General features: G+C 40.9%; 1 protein-coding gene across 3 annotated transcripts in view; it reads right to left on the reverse strand.

Moving 5' to 3' along the window:
- CCDC181 (coiled-coil domain containing 181) overlaps positions 1–13,559 on the reverse strand; it is a 27,725-nt gene extending 14,166 nt beyond the window's left edge. For 2 of the 3 annotated variants that reach the window (XM_023763258.1, XM_023763256.1), the window contains exons 1-4: positions 7,818–7,894; positions 6,271–6,410; positions 4,272–5,213; positions 1,014–1,160 (exon numbers count right to left, since the gene is read on the reverse strand). In XM_023763258.1, the coding sequence (XP_023619026.1) occupies positions 1,014–1,160; positions 4,272–5,213; positions 6,271–6,387 (1,206 nt within the window). In that variant the 5' untranslated portion in view covers positions 6,388–6,410; positions 7,818–7,894. Of the gene's footprint in view, positions 1–1,013; positions 1,161–4,271; positions 5,214–6,270; positions 6,411–7,817; positions 7,895–12,968 lie in introns of those variants that run through there. The other variant, XM_023763257.1, reaches the window with a different exon arrangement.
- Between the last annotated feature and the right edge of the window lie 2,953 nt (positions 13,560–16,512).

The following is a 16,512-nucleotide window of genomic DNA, read 5'->3' on the forward strand; positions in this document are numbered from 1 at the left end:
GGGCTGTGTTTTGCACGTTCAATAAAAAGCAAAGTCAAAATGAAGCTGTCACAAAGTGGCTGGCAAGTGGAAGGAGACGAAGTCAGAATAACAGGGATCTGACAGTGTACAACCTTGTAGGCGGTGGTAGGCACTTGGGACTTTATTTGGAGATGAGGAGCCATTGGAGGTTTCTGAGCGTACCTGATGCAATCTACTCCGCATTCAGAGGCTCACCCTGGCTGCTGTGCTGGAGACGGAATGGAGTTGGGGGCAAGGTGGAAGAAGGAGGAGCAGTTACCAGGCTTTTGCAGCGGGTCAGGCAACACGCAGTGGTGGTTTAGATGAAGATGTGGGACTCGGGATGTAAGTTGAAGACAAAATAGACAAAATTTTCTCCTAGACTGAATGTAGGGTTTTATATTGTGCTTTACTAGATTATGTTTTAATATTTCTAGGATTTGTTTTTATGTTTTTTTAAATACAACCATATAAAACCAAACATTTCTGCATTACAAAACCAAAAAATGAAAAACCAAAGGAAAAAAGTAATGCAGTAGATTTCTCAAAGAAGATTTCCTAACAGAAAAGTTGACAAAGAATTTTTCTATGAAAAGAATATTCAAACAGCTCAGTGGTGATCAGTCTTGCTGAAAATAACACTGCAATGCAACAACATTTTCTACCTATCATGTTGGTAAAAATAAAAACACTTGAAAGCACACTTCTTAATGCAGGTGTAGGGGTATTTTGTATGTGCACCCCATCTTTGCCCTATTTGAATATAAAAGTCACACTGTCTAAAAAAATTGGTAGCTTTCCCTATTTGGTGCTATGACAGTTTAAATGAAATAGGAGTCACTGGATTTTTGCAAGGCTTCTTAGGATGCGCCTGATGCATCTTTTGCGAGGGTGGTTCCTGGACCAGTCTCTCTACTCGCAGATGTTCTTAGTCTGACATTCTGATGCCCTTCCGTAAACAAATCCCACCTCCATCTCTGTATGAAATTAATTTTCATAGAAGTTTTACTTACTCTACTGCTCATGTCTTCAATTTCCTTTGCTCGCTGAATTCTCCTCATTTCTACGACCTGCTCTCTTTTCCTTTGCAACCACGCTTTAAACACTATGTCGTTCTCCTTTTTCTTTTCTTTCTCTTCTTCTATTTTCCGTAGTTCTTCCTGGTGGAAAGAACATCAAAAGGCATTAATAAAAGATTTAAAAATCGTAGGTGAGTCCTTAGAGTAGAGAGAGATATTTTGAGATCTGAAGTTAGAATTCCCTGCCTCTAAAACTTTCCATCGAAAAGCTAGGTGTTCTTTAAAAATAATAATAATAATAATAATAATAATGATGATGATGCCTCTAATTTGCTTAGGAAGAGAATAAATATTTTTTGAGATAAATCAAACTGTAGAGACAAAGGCTACAATTATATGGGTGTATAATACATACTGTCCAGGAATTCCTTGAATCTCTCCTCCACTTCCTACTTTAATTTTGGTCTTAAATGCAGCTAAGCCACAGAAGCACTGAATGATGTCCGTGAAAGCAGAAAGATGTTCTAAATGCTTTTCTATTATTGTTACATTTGTTCATTGTAATAAATGGCATTGTGGTTGCAAAAGAAAAGGCTGCAGTCACTTAGAGATGTACTTTGAAGGGTGTAAGTGAGCCACCATGTGCTGTCTAGGACCTCCTCTGAAAATCCCTTAGCCCACGAAGGAGGTGAAGCAAATACGCCAAAATCTCAGCGATTTCTGAATCTGGATGAGAACAGAGGGTTAGTGGCACCTTTAGATGTGTTTGGAATTTTTATTATTATGTTTAAACATATTTTCAGCTAGCATATATTCATAAATTAACACTTTGCTATCAGGAAAAATGTTTAGATAATTAGTTAAATGCAAGAACAAAATGAATTTTTAAACCTGAATTATCCAGCTAACATTCTAAAAGGGAGTGACTTAAACCTGAAGGGAGGTACTTCATGGACCCAGTTACTGACAGCGATGAAGCAGCGTGTGGGAGCCGCGCGGCGCGGTGGTGGGAACAGCAGCGAGCTCGGCCTGAGGGCACTCACCCTGCCGTGTACGCACTGTTCTCACCTCTGACATGAGCTGCCTTCACAGGTCTCCAGTCTCTCCCAACACTAAAGTCATCACTGAAATGAACTGAACGACACAATCCCTGCTTACATTTTCTCAAAGAATGGAATTCAGAATCCTTTCCTTACGCTTTGACAACAGAGAAAGTCCTTCTAATTCCTTTGGATGGAACACAATATAGGAAGGAAAGGCAAAATTCTATCCCCTTAACAGCATAAAATACCTATTAACATGCTTGTCTACTATTTTCTAAACCCTAATGGAGCTTACATTATATATAGTTCCTTTTTACGAAAAAAAAAAAAGGACGTTGGATGCCTTGCATGGACACGGACAGTATGGTAGGACGATTATCTTTCCAGAAGGAACCTTTAGACACTTACACAGACAACATCAGCCAGAGCCCAGCTAACAGAGCTGCCAGGGAGAACGGAGAAATGGCTCCCTTAGCAGAGAGCCAGAGTACAGCAGCCAGCCCAGCAATATTTTGTCGGGCATAAAAAATAAAGCTGTGAAAGAAGCTAAGTAATATTTTTAAAGCCTTAGATTATAAAGCCCATGCCTTCAGCAAGTACGAGGGAAGGGGAACAGCTATGCGGATCTTTGACACGAGGAAACAATAGTGTGTGTGACGCCCAGAGAAGAGGATCAAATGCAAACAGAACAATCTACCAGCCACACCAGTCACAGTTACCCTTAGTTCACTGGTGAGAGATACTGAAATGGTGTAAAACATCCTCCATCACTTTTACAGAAATACGCCCACACATATGCATGGCTGTGTGCGTCCAGTTACTCTCAACAGATGCATTTTTTTTAATTGTCATAAAGTTAACAGAGACTTTAAGTCAGTGGTTCTCAATCTTCTGGCCCTTTAAATACAGTTCCTCATGTTGTGACCCAACCATAAAACTATTTTCATTGCTACTTCATAACTGTAATGTTGCTACTGTTATGAATCGTCATGTAAATATCTGATATGCAGGATGGTCTTAGGCGACCCCTGTGAAAGGATCGTTCTACCGCCAAAGGGCTGCGACCCACAGGTTGAGAACCGCTGCTTTAAGTACTGTTATGTATCTGATCCAAGTAAGCGGAGCCTGACTGTTAGAGTTTAGAACCAGTGGCCGAGCCAGAAAACACTGAGTCTGCATCCTTTCAGACTCCGCCTGAGTGGGCCATGGGCTCCATGTTCTTGCTGACTCTGTTTTTCACTTTTTCTGAGAATGTGAGTTCCTGATAAACACAGAGATTCCCCCAGTAGTTTCCTGCCTAAATGGAAAATATACTATTTCTCAATGAATGCCAAGAAAACTGGGATTTTTTACTCCAACTTTGCTACAAACAAATTGAATGACTTTGGTAAAGTTACTTAAACTTTCTACACTATAGTTTTCTGATCTGCAACATGATCTTTAAGCTTTCCTCTAACTGTAACATCCTATTAGCCCACGATTCTGCTGAGGTTTGGTATTTACAGTTAGACATTTTGTGTGGTTCAGCTTAACACCATTACTTATCCAGTAAAACAGAGAATTTGGGGCATTCAAGTCATTTCAAGAAAACGTACCAGTTTTGGCACCTGGAGTTTTCAATTATAAAATACTTTTATTTTAAGAGCAAAAAAATACCCCAAAATAATAATTTTGGATTCCATAAGGCATTCTGGAGATATTTCACTAAGGTTATTAGTTCTATTCTTAATTTGAAACTAAAATCCCTGAACTCAAGGGATTATAGGCATACACGATACATGAAACACACACACACACGCCACAGAATTATAATCCAATTCTACCTGTTGCTTCCTAAACCCCAGCACAGCTTGCCTCTACCTTCCCATCTAGGTTCCTTTCAGCAGTCACCTGACTTCTCTGAGCCTCACCTTTACAATGAAAGGATCAGATGAAGTCCCCACTGAGCTCGACCCCCGCTCCAACCCAGGTGTTCTTTACGGGGCTTTGGGAGCCTTACACGAAGGACCAAGGTAGTCATGGTGTTCATCCCGTCCATACCCATTCTGAACACTCAACCCTTCATATTCCGACAGGAAAACAAAGCAACCAGGCAAATACGCCCAACACTTGGAAGAAATACTTTGGTGAAGGACCGTTTCCATTGCTGCGGCACCTGTGAAATATGAAAACAGACTCTCCTCTCCACCCAGTGCCCATGCGCTCTCACCTCCCTCCTCAGCTTCTCTCTCCTCTGTTCCAGCCGCTTTTGCAGTTCCTTCTGTCGCGGAGAAAGACAATACGTGGAGGTCACTGGAGAGACATTGGCAGACTGTATCCTGTGATTAGACTTCCCATTCCCCTTACTGGGCTCTGAGTTGGCAGCAGAGCTGGGCCGAGCCTTGGGGTTGGGTGGCGGCTGAGGGGGGAAAGCCGCGGGCTCCTCTGTGGATGAGCCCTGGGTCTTTGCTGCAGGCTCTTCCTTCTTGACACCACTGACAGCTGAGCTGGAGGACCTGGCTGATGACTGCTGAGCGTCATGTTCTGAACTGTTGACATTGCTAATGGGGGGCAAGAACCCCTGACTCTCAATGTCTTGCAGATTCATAAGTTCAAACTTCCCGTCTCTCTCGACCAGTACCTTCCTGTCCTTGTTCTCCTCACAGCTCCCGCCAGGGAGCGACAGGAGCACACCTTCCTGTCCAAGTTCATTGGAAATATGTAACTGCGACAGTTTCCCAGACACATTGCTCTCATTTTCAAAACAACGTTTGTAGTCGTCAGTGTCTTCCAGCGGAGGAACTTCGAGATCCACTAATTTGTCCTTGAACTTCAGTTTCCGCTCCCTCTTGTCATTCACGGGTTCTTGATTCTGTAGAATCTTGTTGGCTTGTATAATTTTCTCCATAATGTATCTCCTCACTTCCTCATCCTCGTCCTCCTCCACATCTTTCTGGCTTTCCAGTTTGGATTCCTGGAAGGAGTTTTCACTGTCTGAATCTGACATGGGTTCCAAAGACTGACTACTCGGTACGGAAATGAAGTCATTTCTTCTTGGTGAAGCCTCATCCCTCGAGGATGTGTCAGGATCAGGAAGCTGTCCCGTGTGTTCGGCTTCTGTTTCATTCTCTTTTAACTCTTTGCTAATGCTCTCTTCATTCCCACAAGCCATCTAAAAAATATATATATATATGAGGTTCTCTTTTCAGCAAAAATGGAGACACTTTATTTATATGTAAAAAAAAACAGAAATGGATTTTCAGATTCATGTAATTTGTTTTAGAAATGGAAAAATACATGTGCTTCCTGCTCGCACTTTGCTCATAATATTCTAACTCACATTTGTGAGCACCCCAGGAGAAATGCATGGACAACAGCAGTCAGGAAATTTTAACTCTAAATCTGTATTTGATGGTATTGAGTGCTATACTGATATTTAAAGTATTTTATGCCAATGCATGAAAAGGTAACTATAAATATTATTTTAATATTCCACCCTCTATAAGATTTTCCTCCCTTTACATTTTCAGAAGTATATATTTTTAATGTTTTCTTTTTATATTTGTATTCTTCAAAAAAAAAGTATCTTTCTCCCCAAGACCATTAAAAGTTACTGCCATTGGTCAAGTCCTAATTATTTTGAGGTTCTTAGAATCCCTTGAGATTATTATTGCCATTTTCTGCAGAACCCAAATCCCAGATCAATTTTTACCTCTAGATTTTCTAGAGAAAAAAAGTAATAGACCCTCTATATTTTTCTATATTAATTCCCTGAAGAGCTCATTCACTTGTCTTTTCTTTGTTGCTCAGAGCTTATTTACTCTTAAGATTTCAAATATTAGCCAAAAGACTATGTTTTTTGAGGATTTGCTTCATTTGTCACTCACATTAAATCTCCATTTTACCCATTTATATAAACTAGAAATGAATTGTACTCATTTTTTTGCTTTTCATGCAATTAATTATATTATTTATATTATATAAATTCAATTTTAGAATTATAATTTTAGCTTTATTAAGTGCTAACTTAACCCCTGTTCTCTCACTAATTACCCGTGCCTTAAGATACAACATTTAAACTCTCCGTGCCTCTATTTTCTCATTTATAAGATGGGATGATGTCATTTGTTCTATGTACATTAAAGAAATTTTGTGAGGTTTAGACGAGATAATATGAAACTCTTCAAGAATTACAAAACACTTTGTTGCTGTTGGCAATTTATTTATACCTCTATTATGTTGACATCACTTTGTTCTTTTTCATCAATTAACCACTCCAGGTCCTTTTCAAAGTCATCTTCATATTCTCCAGTTTCTTTGGAATCAGTATCTTTATTTTCATCCATTTTCTGTGTGTTAGGGAATAATGCTGTGAGACAAAAAGAGATAAGGTCTATGCTATGTGCACTTCAGGTGTATGTGAGTCTAAAGACCAATATTGAAGATAAGCTCATTAACACAGACCCACAAAACATGGGGTGCTCAGAATAAACATGTGCCTGTGGACTTACAGTGGCCAGACATTTTCCAAGTGTACTACTCCTAACCACTTCCCCCCAATTCCCGAAGCCGGAATTTGCAAGGAGACTAAGAGGCAGATAAGAAGACCATCGGCGGCTTAGAGAGGGATGTTCCACATTCCCCGGGTAGCATTAAAACGCCTGTGCGTCAGAGCGCTCACAGCACATGACTCAGCTTCTTAGTCTCACTCATCTGCATTTTCTTATGTTCAAATGAACACAAGTTATCAATCCCCACCCTCAGTTTCCCCACCTTCTTAAAGAAGGATCTAGTCCCGCGGGCCGTTTGAAATGAATAAAACTAAAAAAAAAAAAAAGACCGTACCCTTTTATGTAATGATGTTTACTTTGAATTTATATTAGTTCACACAAACACTCCATCCATGCTTTTGTTCCGACCCTCCGGTCCAGTTTAAGAACCCATTGTGGCCCTCGAGTCAAAAAGTTTGCCCACCCCTGTCCTAGTCACTTATAGGCGTAACTATAATTTGTGACCTGAGAGCTTTTTAACTAAGTAATAACTAATTCTCATTTATGGTAAATGCTGGTTTCCACAGAAGTCAGGCTGTTGTCAACTCTAAATAAAACATTTTTTTTGTTAAAAAAAACAAACTCTGATGCCTAATACTAGAAGACAGTAACAATAAATAGAGATGTCAGATGAAAGTTAATAAATGTTTGTGAAATGAAATGAAATGATCATTTTTAAAAGAGCTAAGCTAAAGTTATCTTCAAATTGAGGTCAGTGCATAGCCATGTTAATTTTTTTGTGCACAACTTTTCAAACAAAAGAAGCATGTAAATCTCTACCTATAATGTGTCTGTATATGTGTGTGACCATACCACATATATGCACAATTTTGCACACACCTATAATCTATATATATAAAAGCCTAATATGCAAAGTGTCCCCTCAGGAGTTTGACCAGGAGACCGGGAGTTCAATCACTCGCTATGATGTGTGCTGACCACCAGAGGGCAGTGTGTAACAAAGGAAGGCCCTGGCCAGCAGCTGGCTGGCAGCCACTAGGGACCCTACCTGTGCATGAATTTTGTGCACTGGGCCTCTAGTATTCCTATAAAGATTATACAAGACCTCTGGCCTACTCAGTCAAGTACAGAAGGCAAACATAAACAAAACACATAAATTTAAAATGTAGGGAAAAATAAAAATGTAAATAAATGTAATAAAGGTGTATATGAAGGACTGTAGAAGGGATAAAAGAAGCAATGAACTCAGTCTAAATTGCAAATACCATGGAAAGCTGAGCAGGGTTTGATTACTGAGTCTGAGAGTCCATCAGCTATTCCACGCAAACAGAACAGCACGAGAAAGAACAAACACACATGGACAAGCCTGGAACTAAACATAAACATACCACTAAAGAAAGATCTGGAAGGAATATGGAGGGGTCAGTTTGATGTCATATTATCTTTCACAAAGAAAAGGGTTGAGGGAAAATTATGTAGATTTAATTGTCACAAAATAGCCAAAGGTAGAACTATATAGCGATAATCTACACATTTCTCACTATTGACTTAAAGAGCCATGCTCTTTAAATGTACACAGAATATTAGACCCAGTTTCAAAAAAACTGTAGAAATCTGATGTTAGGGCTCCAAGCATCTGGGAGCCTGTTCCCATACCTGCTTCTCTGGCTCCTCCACCAAGAATAAGTTGCCTAAAACTTGTTTTGGAAGTAGAACAAATGGATGTCAAGAATGCGAGAGACCTCAGCACACTGATAAAGATGTAACATGAGAGCTATTGTGGCTGAATTGATAAATTACCCATTGGAACTTTGCTTTAGCCATTAGCTTCACTTTATTCTCCCCAAACATTTGAGGAGACCACCTTGTCCTGGTACCAATTTTACTAAAGTGAGATTTAAATTGTTTTCCTTCCCCTGTTCACCGACAAATGATAGTAGAAGCATGTGGGGGGCCATCTTTCCACTGGCTGCACCAGACACGTGGCAGGGCTTTTCAGCACTACACGTGAAAAACACTGCAATAGGCTTGGTGAACACTGGGTTCAAAATGAGTTTAAAAATGGAGATACCCAAAACGTAAAAGAGCTCCAAGGCTGAGACTGTGGGTGAGAAACAACACAGGAAGCCCTGTACCGATTCCTGTGCTGCTGCCGTTTAAAGAACAGAAGACAAGCTAGGAGTCATTCATGGGGCTAGCAGGCCAGGAGAGGGGATCAAAGAGAGGAGAAGGGAAGAAGGTAGGTTGTGAGGTAAAGTGTCTTAGCAGCAGACTCTGGGGAGCACTTGGATGACAGCAGGCCCTGGATGGCACCTGTTAAACACTATTGAAAAGGCTGCCATGTGAAGGGGAGTGGACTTGTATCCCGTCGAGTAGTACAATTAGTACGAGGGCTGGAAACGTGGAGCAGGTTTAGGTACGTGGAAGAGAGACGTTCCATTTCAGAGCTTGTCCTGAAGTGAGGTGAGATGCCTAGAAGATGACTCGGGCATGAATGTTTTCCAGGTCGAAGCTTTAGAAAAGTTGAGCTAGATGACTCTTAAGGTTGCTTTTAACCTTTTCTGTAAGATGCAAATGAACAAACAACTGCCAACTCGTGAAAAGCAAGAGAATTTTAAAAGCAAATGCATAGCACCACGGTAAAGGGTATCTAACAACCAAAACAGAGACAGACCATCGACAGCAGGAGGACAGCTGTCAGTGGCAGAGGGGAGATGGGAGGCAGGGAAAGGGGAGAGGGGAGAGGGATTGAGCAAAACAGAATATAAAAAAGGGAAACTGTCATGGAAAAAGAAAAAGAGAAGTGCAGATTAGTAGTTACAAGATAGTCATGGGGATGTAAAGTACAGCATAGGAAAAGTAGTCAATAATATTGTAATGACTATGTATGGTGCCAGTTGGGTACTGCAAATATCAGAGGGAGCACTGTGTAAAGTTGTCTAACCACACCTGAAACGGACACAAAATAAATACTGAATGTAAATATATATATGTATACTACAAAAAAATAAAATAAATACTTGGTATCTAAATAACTAAGTTCAAGATTTAAAAACACTGTGGAGTCTGTCTCATTTAAATGGCATCTTTCTTTGTCTAGTTCTTCATATTGGTTTCCTTTCCTTCTCAAGACAAAGTTAGTCTTGGGTAACTGAAATGTCAATTATTCAACTGGATAATTATAACTATTTCTAATGTATTAGTTGGACTATAATTACTTCTAGATATTTCTTTCTTTTAAACTAAGATTACAAAATGGACGTTCTTAAAGGACTCAGAGTAAAGCTGTGATAATTTGTAAGTCAGAGGTTGAGAGCAATAATACTTTGAGGTGACCTAGAGAAACCAAGTCAGTATTGCAGAGTGAGTTTACTCACCACTGCCTACCTGCAAGGCAGACTAAGTCACATCAACTGTTATGCTTACTTACCTAGCAAGTGAAATAAGGTTGCCATGAGTCATGCAGAATAAACTGAAACTCACTGTGATTCAAAACACATACCTAGTTCCATTTTTCACAGTCACAAATGCCTTAGGACCATCAGCCCTCTTTTCAGAGCAGGGATCTTGAAATGTACTATGTTAAGATGTGTAAGTTACATAACTAATTGTTAGAATAAGATTTGTATGGAACTCTCCCATGCTTTCCCTCAACTTTATAATAAACAGAGTGGACCTTGTAAATAAATGGTTGTCTAAAGACTTTCGTTAATATGCTTTATTACTTACAAAGAATCTCACCCAGGTGAAAACTCAAATTTAAATCCAAACCATAGCATAAAAATAATAAATAAAAATAAAATGATGACAAATTAAACATATTAGGTGTTATTACGTCATACTAATATACCATACTTAAAAAAGCCACAGTTGAAGTGACTCTGAGAAGTAACTGATAGGTTGCATCGAATCAAAAGTGCCATTCTTTTCCTATAACTTTAAAAAATTCATGGCTAGTTCCCAAGTAAACAAAGAACATGAATTATAAACTCTTGTTGCCTATTAAGCCTTTTTCAAGTGCGTCACCGGATATTCAATCCCCTCCAGTCCCTTTAATCTTCATTCCCAGGGTACTGGCCATATGATACACAGTCAACATGCTCCAACAAAAATACTCCTCACACCAACGGAATCGCCCAACACATTTCCTGTAAGTTTCACACATTTAAATTTACATGTTTGTCCTCCTTAGAAATCCATGTAACTGGCTTGGACGAGAACTACTTTAACAGGAACTATAGTAAGAGACAGAAAGTAATTCCTTCTCCCTGGTGTCTGCTAACTCCCACGAGGGAACGTGACTGCCCACCTTTTTAGTGTTGAGCCTGAGTCCAGGGATATACACAATGTTGATAACTTTCAGGATTCACAACTTACAAATATAGTTTCATCTAAGTCACAGACTCCACTCTTATCTCGTCTCCTTTTAAACACAAGGGTGTTTAAATTCTAAGAACATGCAAAGAATGTCAAAGAGAACGCCTTTTAACATAAAATAAGAACTTAAGCAAAATCGACCCCGTGGTCACATCCCGAGACCACCGGCCCCTTCTTCCTGCTGCATCCTGCGGAGACGGTTCCCAGGACTGAAGAAGGTGAAGGGATCAACAGAGAACACTCGTGCTTAACCCATGGGCACCGGCAACAGTGATGATGGCCACAGGGAGGGGGTCGGGGTTTGAGTGGAGGGAAGAAAGGGGGGATGAATAGGGACATCTGTAATAGTGTCAACAATAAAAATAAAGAAAAAAAACTTATAATCTGTCACCCCAAGCATAACGATACATAACAGTTAACAAACACCAGGGGGTCGTTTTCCTTGTATCCCAGGTACCAGGGACTCAGCGACGGCCTGGCCTCTTCCTGAAGGAGCTGATGTGGGGGAGTGAGTTTTCCGTCCCAGGGAGGAGCCGTGGGGAGGGAAAGGCTACGCAACAATGACAGACCCGCCAACAGCCAGGCGTCGCCAGGCTCCGCGGACGCGGGACTCGGGAGGATGCGGAGCCCACAGGAGGGCTCTGCCCCCTGGTCTCCCGCCCCCTTTCTCCCACCTGTCCCGGCAGCTCCCCCGGTTCACTCGCTCCCCCATAAACAAGTCCGCACCGTCCTTCCCTCGGTCCCTGGTCCCTTACAGCCCCTCCTGCCTGTGCGGTGCGGAGGCTGAGGTCACAGAGATGGCCGGGGGTGCTCTCCTCTCCTCCTCTTCCTTAGCTCTGACAAGGAGGCGAGGGAGACCCCGGCACCTGCTACCTACGCAGCCGGGACCCGGCTGCCATGGCAACGGCGCGTCTCAGCGTCCTCCATCCGGGCCTCTCTGACGAAGAGGCCTGTGGCGCGCGCAGGCGCAGACGGCAGCCTGCGGCACTGGCAGCCGCGGACTCTCGGGCTCCTGGGCAGGTGGCCTCGCAGGCCCTGCCGCTCGGTGGTTTCCATGGAGACAGCGGGACCTCCTCCCCCCGACACACACGCAGGTCTCCCAGCGTCGGCGACTGGCCGAGGCCGCGCTCTCTTGGTTGTGAGATTTCCCGCGGGGACCTGCCGCTCGCCAGTGTTTGGAAGGTGTGGGACATGTACGAGTGTTTCTGTACACTATTCTCTTAGCTGTTAACGTCAAACACGGGTTTGTCTCCTGGGTAGATAAGCATATTGCGAATCAGCTATCAGATGTGGGCCAGAAGGTCTCCCCGTCCCGCCCACCAATCAAAGTCAAAACCGAATTTACCCGCGTGGTCAAGGAAATAGGACGTTTGCTCCAGCCTTCATGCATGTCAGAACGGTCAACTGGAATTACGCAGTTGAAACCTATATAATTCTATTAACCACTGTCCTCCTAATAAGTTTAATTTTTTAAATTCACAAAAATGGTCAACTAGCATTTCCTTAAATCCTCAAACATCCTCTTTATGTATAAAGAGAAAGCAAGATGGCCCCACCCGCTGGCTCAGTGGTTGAGCTTTGACCTATGAACCTGGAGGTCACGGTTCAAGGTCAGGGCTCCATCCCCAGATGGGGGCGTGCAGGAGGCAGCTGATCAATGATTCTCGCTCATCATTGATGTTTCTATCTCCCTCTCCCTTCCTCTCTGAAATCAATAAAAAAAAATATATTTTTTTTTAAAAAAAGGGGAAGCAAGATGAATTTAGAAGATTGTGGTGACAAATGAAAGAAATTAGGACTATCTCTTTCCCTGCCAGAAATAAAAAATGAGGATAAATAAAAATATTTACTTAGTACAATCCAGTGTTCGCTGTTTTTAAAATTTTTATTACAATTTCTATCATTTGATATAATAGAGCACCTTTTCATCAAAAGAGGAGCAATGTAAAATTGAACTTTTAAGTATTATCCAACTGTAACTTCACAAAAAAAATTAAGGTTAAAATGGATTACATTTCCAGCTGCAGTGTAGAACTTACAGTTGTAATGACCTAATGTTTCTTCTGCTGCAGGACTCAGTCTGAGGCCCCACACTTGAAAAGACAAAAAATAAAATGAAATTTTTGACTATGGTAGGGCAAAGAAATTTTAGTCAAATCTCCTTTAGTGAATATGGAATTACTACCAAAGCTAGAGTAGACCTTAGGTTTCAGAACTCCTAGTTTAATATTTTTCCACTGACTCTCCGAAATATTTGCAAATGTTTGTTGCAAATATTAATGGGATATAGCAGCTCTACTAATAACAGCCAAAAATTGGAGACAAATGTCCATCAAATGATGACTGGATAAAGTGTGTTATATATCCATGCAATGGAATATTTTCAGCAATGAAAAGGAATGAACATCGATGAACCATGAAATTATAAACATTGTTAAGTGAAAGAAGCCAGACACAAAAGACCACATATTGTATGATTCCATTTCTATGAAATGTCCAGAACAGGCAAATCTACAGACAGAAAGTAGATTAGTGGTTGCCTAGGACTGGGTGGTGTGTGGGTGCTGCTATTGAAGATCAATTGGGTGCATGACTGCTAAAGGATGAAGTATATGGTATATGAATTATATGTCAACAATAAAAACATTATAAAAATATTAATGGAATAGTGGGCAAACCATCACTGGAGAGTTGAAAATAATTTTTTAAATTCGAAGTCTAGTTACGCCATCTTTAAAACAGATAATATTAACACTTGCCTTTAGAACTGTGAGGATGAGTTACGCCATCTTTAAAACAGATAATATTAACACTTGCCTTTAGAACTGTGAGGATGAAGTTAGGTAATCATGTGCCTAGCACAATGATTGATGCATACAAAGTACTCAATAAATGGGTGACTATTACCATTACATAGTTTTCAAAAACGAGGAGAGTAGATTCTAGAATGAATATCTTTAAATGTCCAAAATGAAACTAATAATTTTAAATGATGTGTGGAATTCTACAATAAAAATATTCTCTACATTATCAGTTTGTACAGAATTGTACAGTTGAAACCTATATAATTTTATTAATATATAAAATAGCTAGGTGTTGATGTATCCATTTCAAAGAAATGTACATAAAACATTACAATCATTAGAGCCCTGTGTTATCTGAGTATAAAACCTGGATTATCTCTTCTGCAAAATTTAGATTTACACCCCACTTAAATGGAAGTTAGAGTTCCAGTTACCTCAAATCCAGCTGCAAACAAAAACAAGTGTAAAAACTCTTGAAAGCAATAATAAAAAGTTACTGCAAAGTTTGTGAGCTAAGCTGGAGCTGTTTGTGAGTCTCTCACAGTCCTTTCGTTTACCTTATTATAACAAACTAGGGGCCTGGTGCATGAATTTGTGCACAGGTGGGGTCCCTCGGCCTGGCAAGCGATTGGGGCTGATGGGGGCTGCAGGAGGTTGGCCGGCCGGCCAGATCAGGGCCATCGGGGCCGACCAGCCGGGGGTCAGGGCCGCGGGAGGTTGGCTGTGGGAGCGCACTGACCACTAGGGGGCAGCTCCTGTGTTGAGCGTCTGCCCCCTGGTGGTCAGTGCGCATCATAGCAACCGGTTGACCAGTCGTTCAGTAGCTTAGGAATGTGTATGTATGTGTGTGTGTGTGTGTGTGTGTGTGTGTGTGTGTGTATAAATAATGTTCAGGTCTGTGAGTTCCCAGCCCAGAAATTAGAATGTGATCATTGAAAAGGAAGGAAAAGAAAAGGGGTGCTTTGTTAAAAGTAGATAAACACTGACACCAGAAAACAACAGAACAACTAGAAGGGTGACAGACTGACAAATAGGGAGAATAAGTAAAAAGAGTTCAAAGCAGGGGCTACCTAGAATAAAACTCAAATCTTGGCTCATCTTTTCTACAGGTAAGCGGAGACAAACACTACATTACAACACTGTACAATCCTCAGTGATAAACCTGAGCCACTTTAAAACGGGTTTATTTCACCATCATTTACTTAAAAAGGCAGAGAAATATTAGGACTAATTTCTAATATCTGCATGAAGGAGCTCACACACTTTAAAAGAAGATGGGGTTAAACAGAGAGAGCACAGGGTGGTGCACAAAGGTGCATTTAGCTAAAAAAAAAAAGGATTAGGAAAAGGTGACAATAAAAAGACTTCTGCAGAGTGTTGATGTCAGCGCTGACTTCTGAAGAATGAAAAAACTGCAGGAGGGCAGGCAGGGCACTGTACACAGACAGATGGTGGCATTTGTGAGGGCCCATCGAGTTTACTCCAGGATCTTTAGGTAGTTCAGAATCTCTGGCATAAAACACACAAGGTGGGGTGGGGCATAAAAATGCAATCTACCCCCAATTGCTGTGGCAGCCTCTGAGATATCACAGACATATGGTGAAAACCACTGCAAGACGACCTGTGAACAAACATTTCTATTAAAATCACTACCATTGCCGAAACCGGTTTGGCTCAGTGGATAGAGCGTCGGCCTGCGGACTGAAAGGTCCCGGGTTCGATTCCGGTCAAGGGCATGTACCTGGGTTGCGGGCACATCCCCAGTAGGAGATGTGCAGGAGGCAGCTGATCGATGTTTCTCTCTCATCGATGTTTCTAACTCTCTATCTCTCCCTTCCTCTCTGTAAAAAATCAATAAAATATATTTAAAAAAAAAATAAAATAAAAAAAAATAAAACTATTAAAATCACTACCATCGCTGGGCAAGTTAAGCGTATCATCCATTTCTTCTAACCTGTACAGACAGAATATTTTCATATTTTTGTGTTTGTTGAGATATTTTGCAGACCTGCTCCATTAATTGAAGTTTATATTGGGGGCAGGGAGGGGGGAGTTAACTAAACATTACTCCAGAGAAATTCAAAGCTTATGATAGGTGGCAACTATTCGATTTCTCCTAGTCAGCTGAAAATGTTCCTGTCAGGGTCTCAACCATAATTGGCCTGAGTTCTGAGCAAGGAATACAGAAGTATCGTAGAAATACTGATCAAAAGTATGAGGAAGTTGGCAATGATGTACTCTTTAAAAACCTAGCATTTTGAACTCCCTCCCATCAATATTAATGAAAAAAAGAATAGAGGAATTAGATTACAAGATCCTTTTCCAGAATCAAAGGAGATGATGTCCAGAAATGCCTTTTCCAAACTAAATCATATTATACAAGTAAGGTAGTAATTATGATGCCATGATTAAGTAAAATAGTATCCCATTTCTATCACTGAAGCACAATGCCTTGAATAAAATGTCCATGGACTACAGATTATTAGTAATCATTTTAATCTTAATGTTTTATAAAATAATGGGCATTTAGCTATTGCACTGGCAGGTGGCTATATTGAGCCCATTGCATATCACTTATATAATTCAACTAGAGGCCTGATGCATGAAATTCGTGCAAGAGTAGGCCTTCCTTCCCGCTGGCTGCTGGCACCGGCTTCCCTCTGGCACCCGGGACCTGGGCTTCCCTCGCAGCCCCGGCTTTGTCCAGAAGGTTGTTCAGTCTAATTAGCATATTACCCTTTTATTATTATAAATACTCATATGGCACTAGGGTGTGTTA

Source organism: Myotis lucifugus, unplaced genomic scaffold, assembly GCF_000147115.1.
Source record: "Myotis lucifugus unplaced genomic scaffold, Myoluc2.0 scaffold_279, whole genome shotgun sequence".
Taxonomy (NCBI): domain Eukaryota; kingdom Metazoa; phylum Chordata; class Mammalia; order Chiroptera; family Vespertilionidae; genus Myotis; species Myotis lucifugus.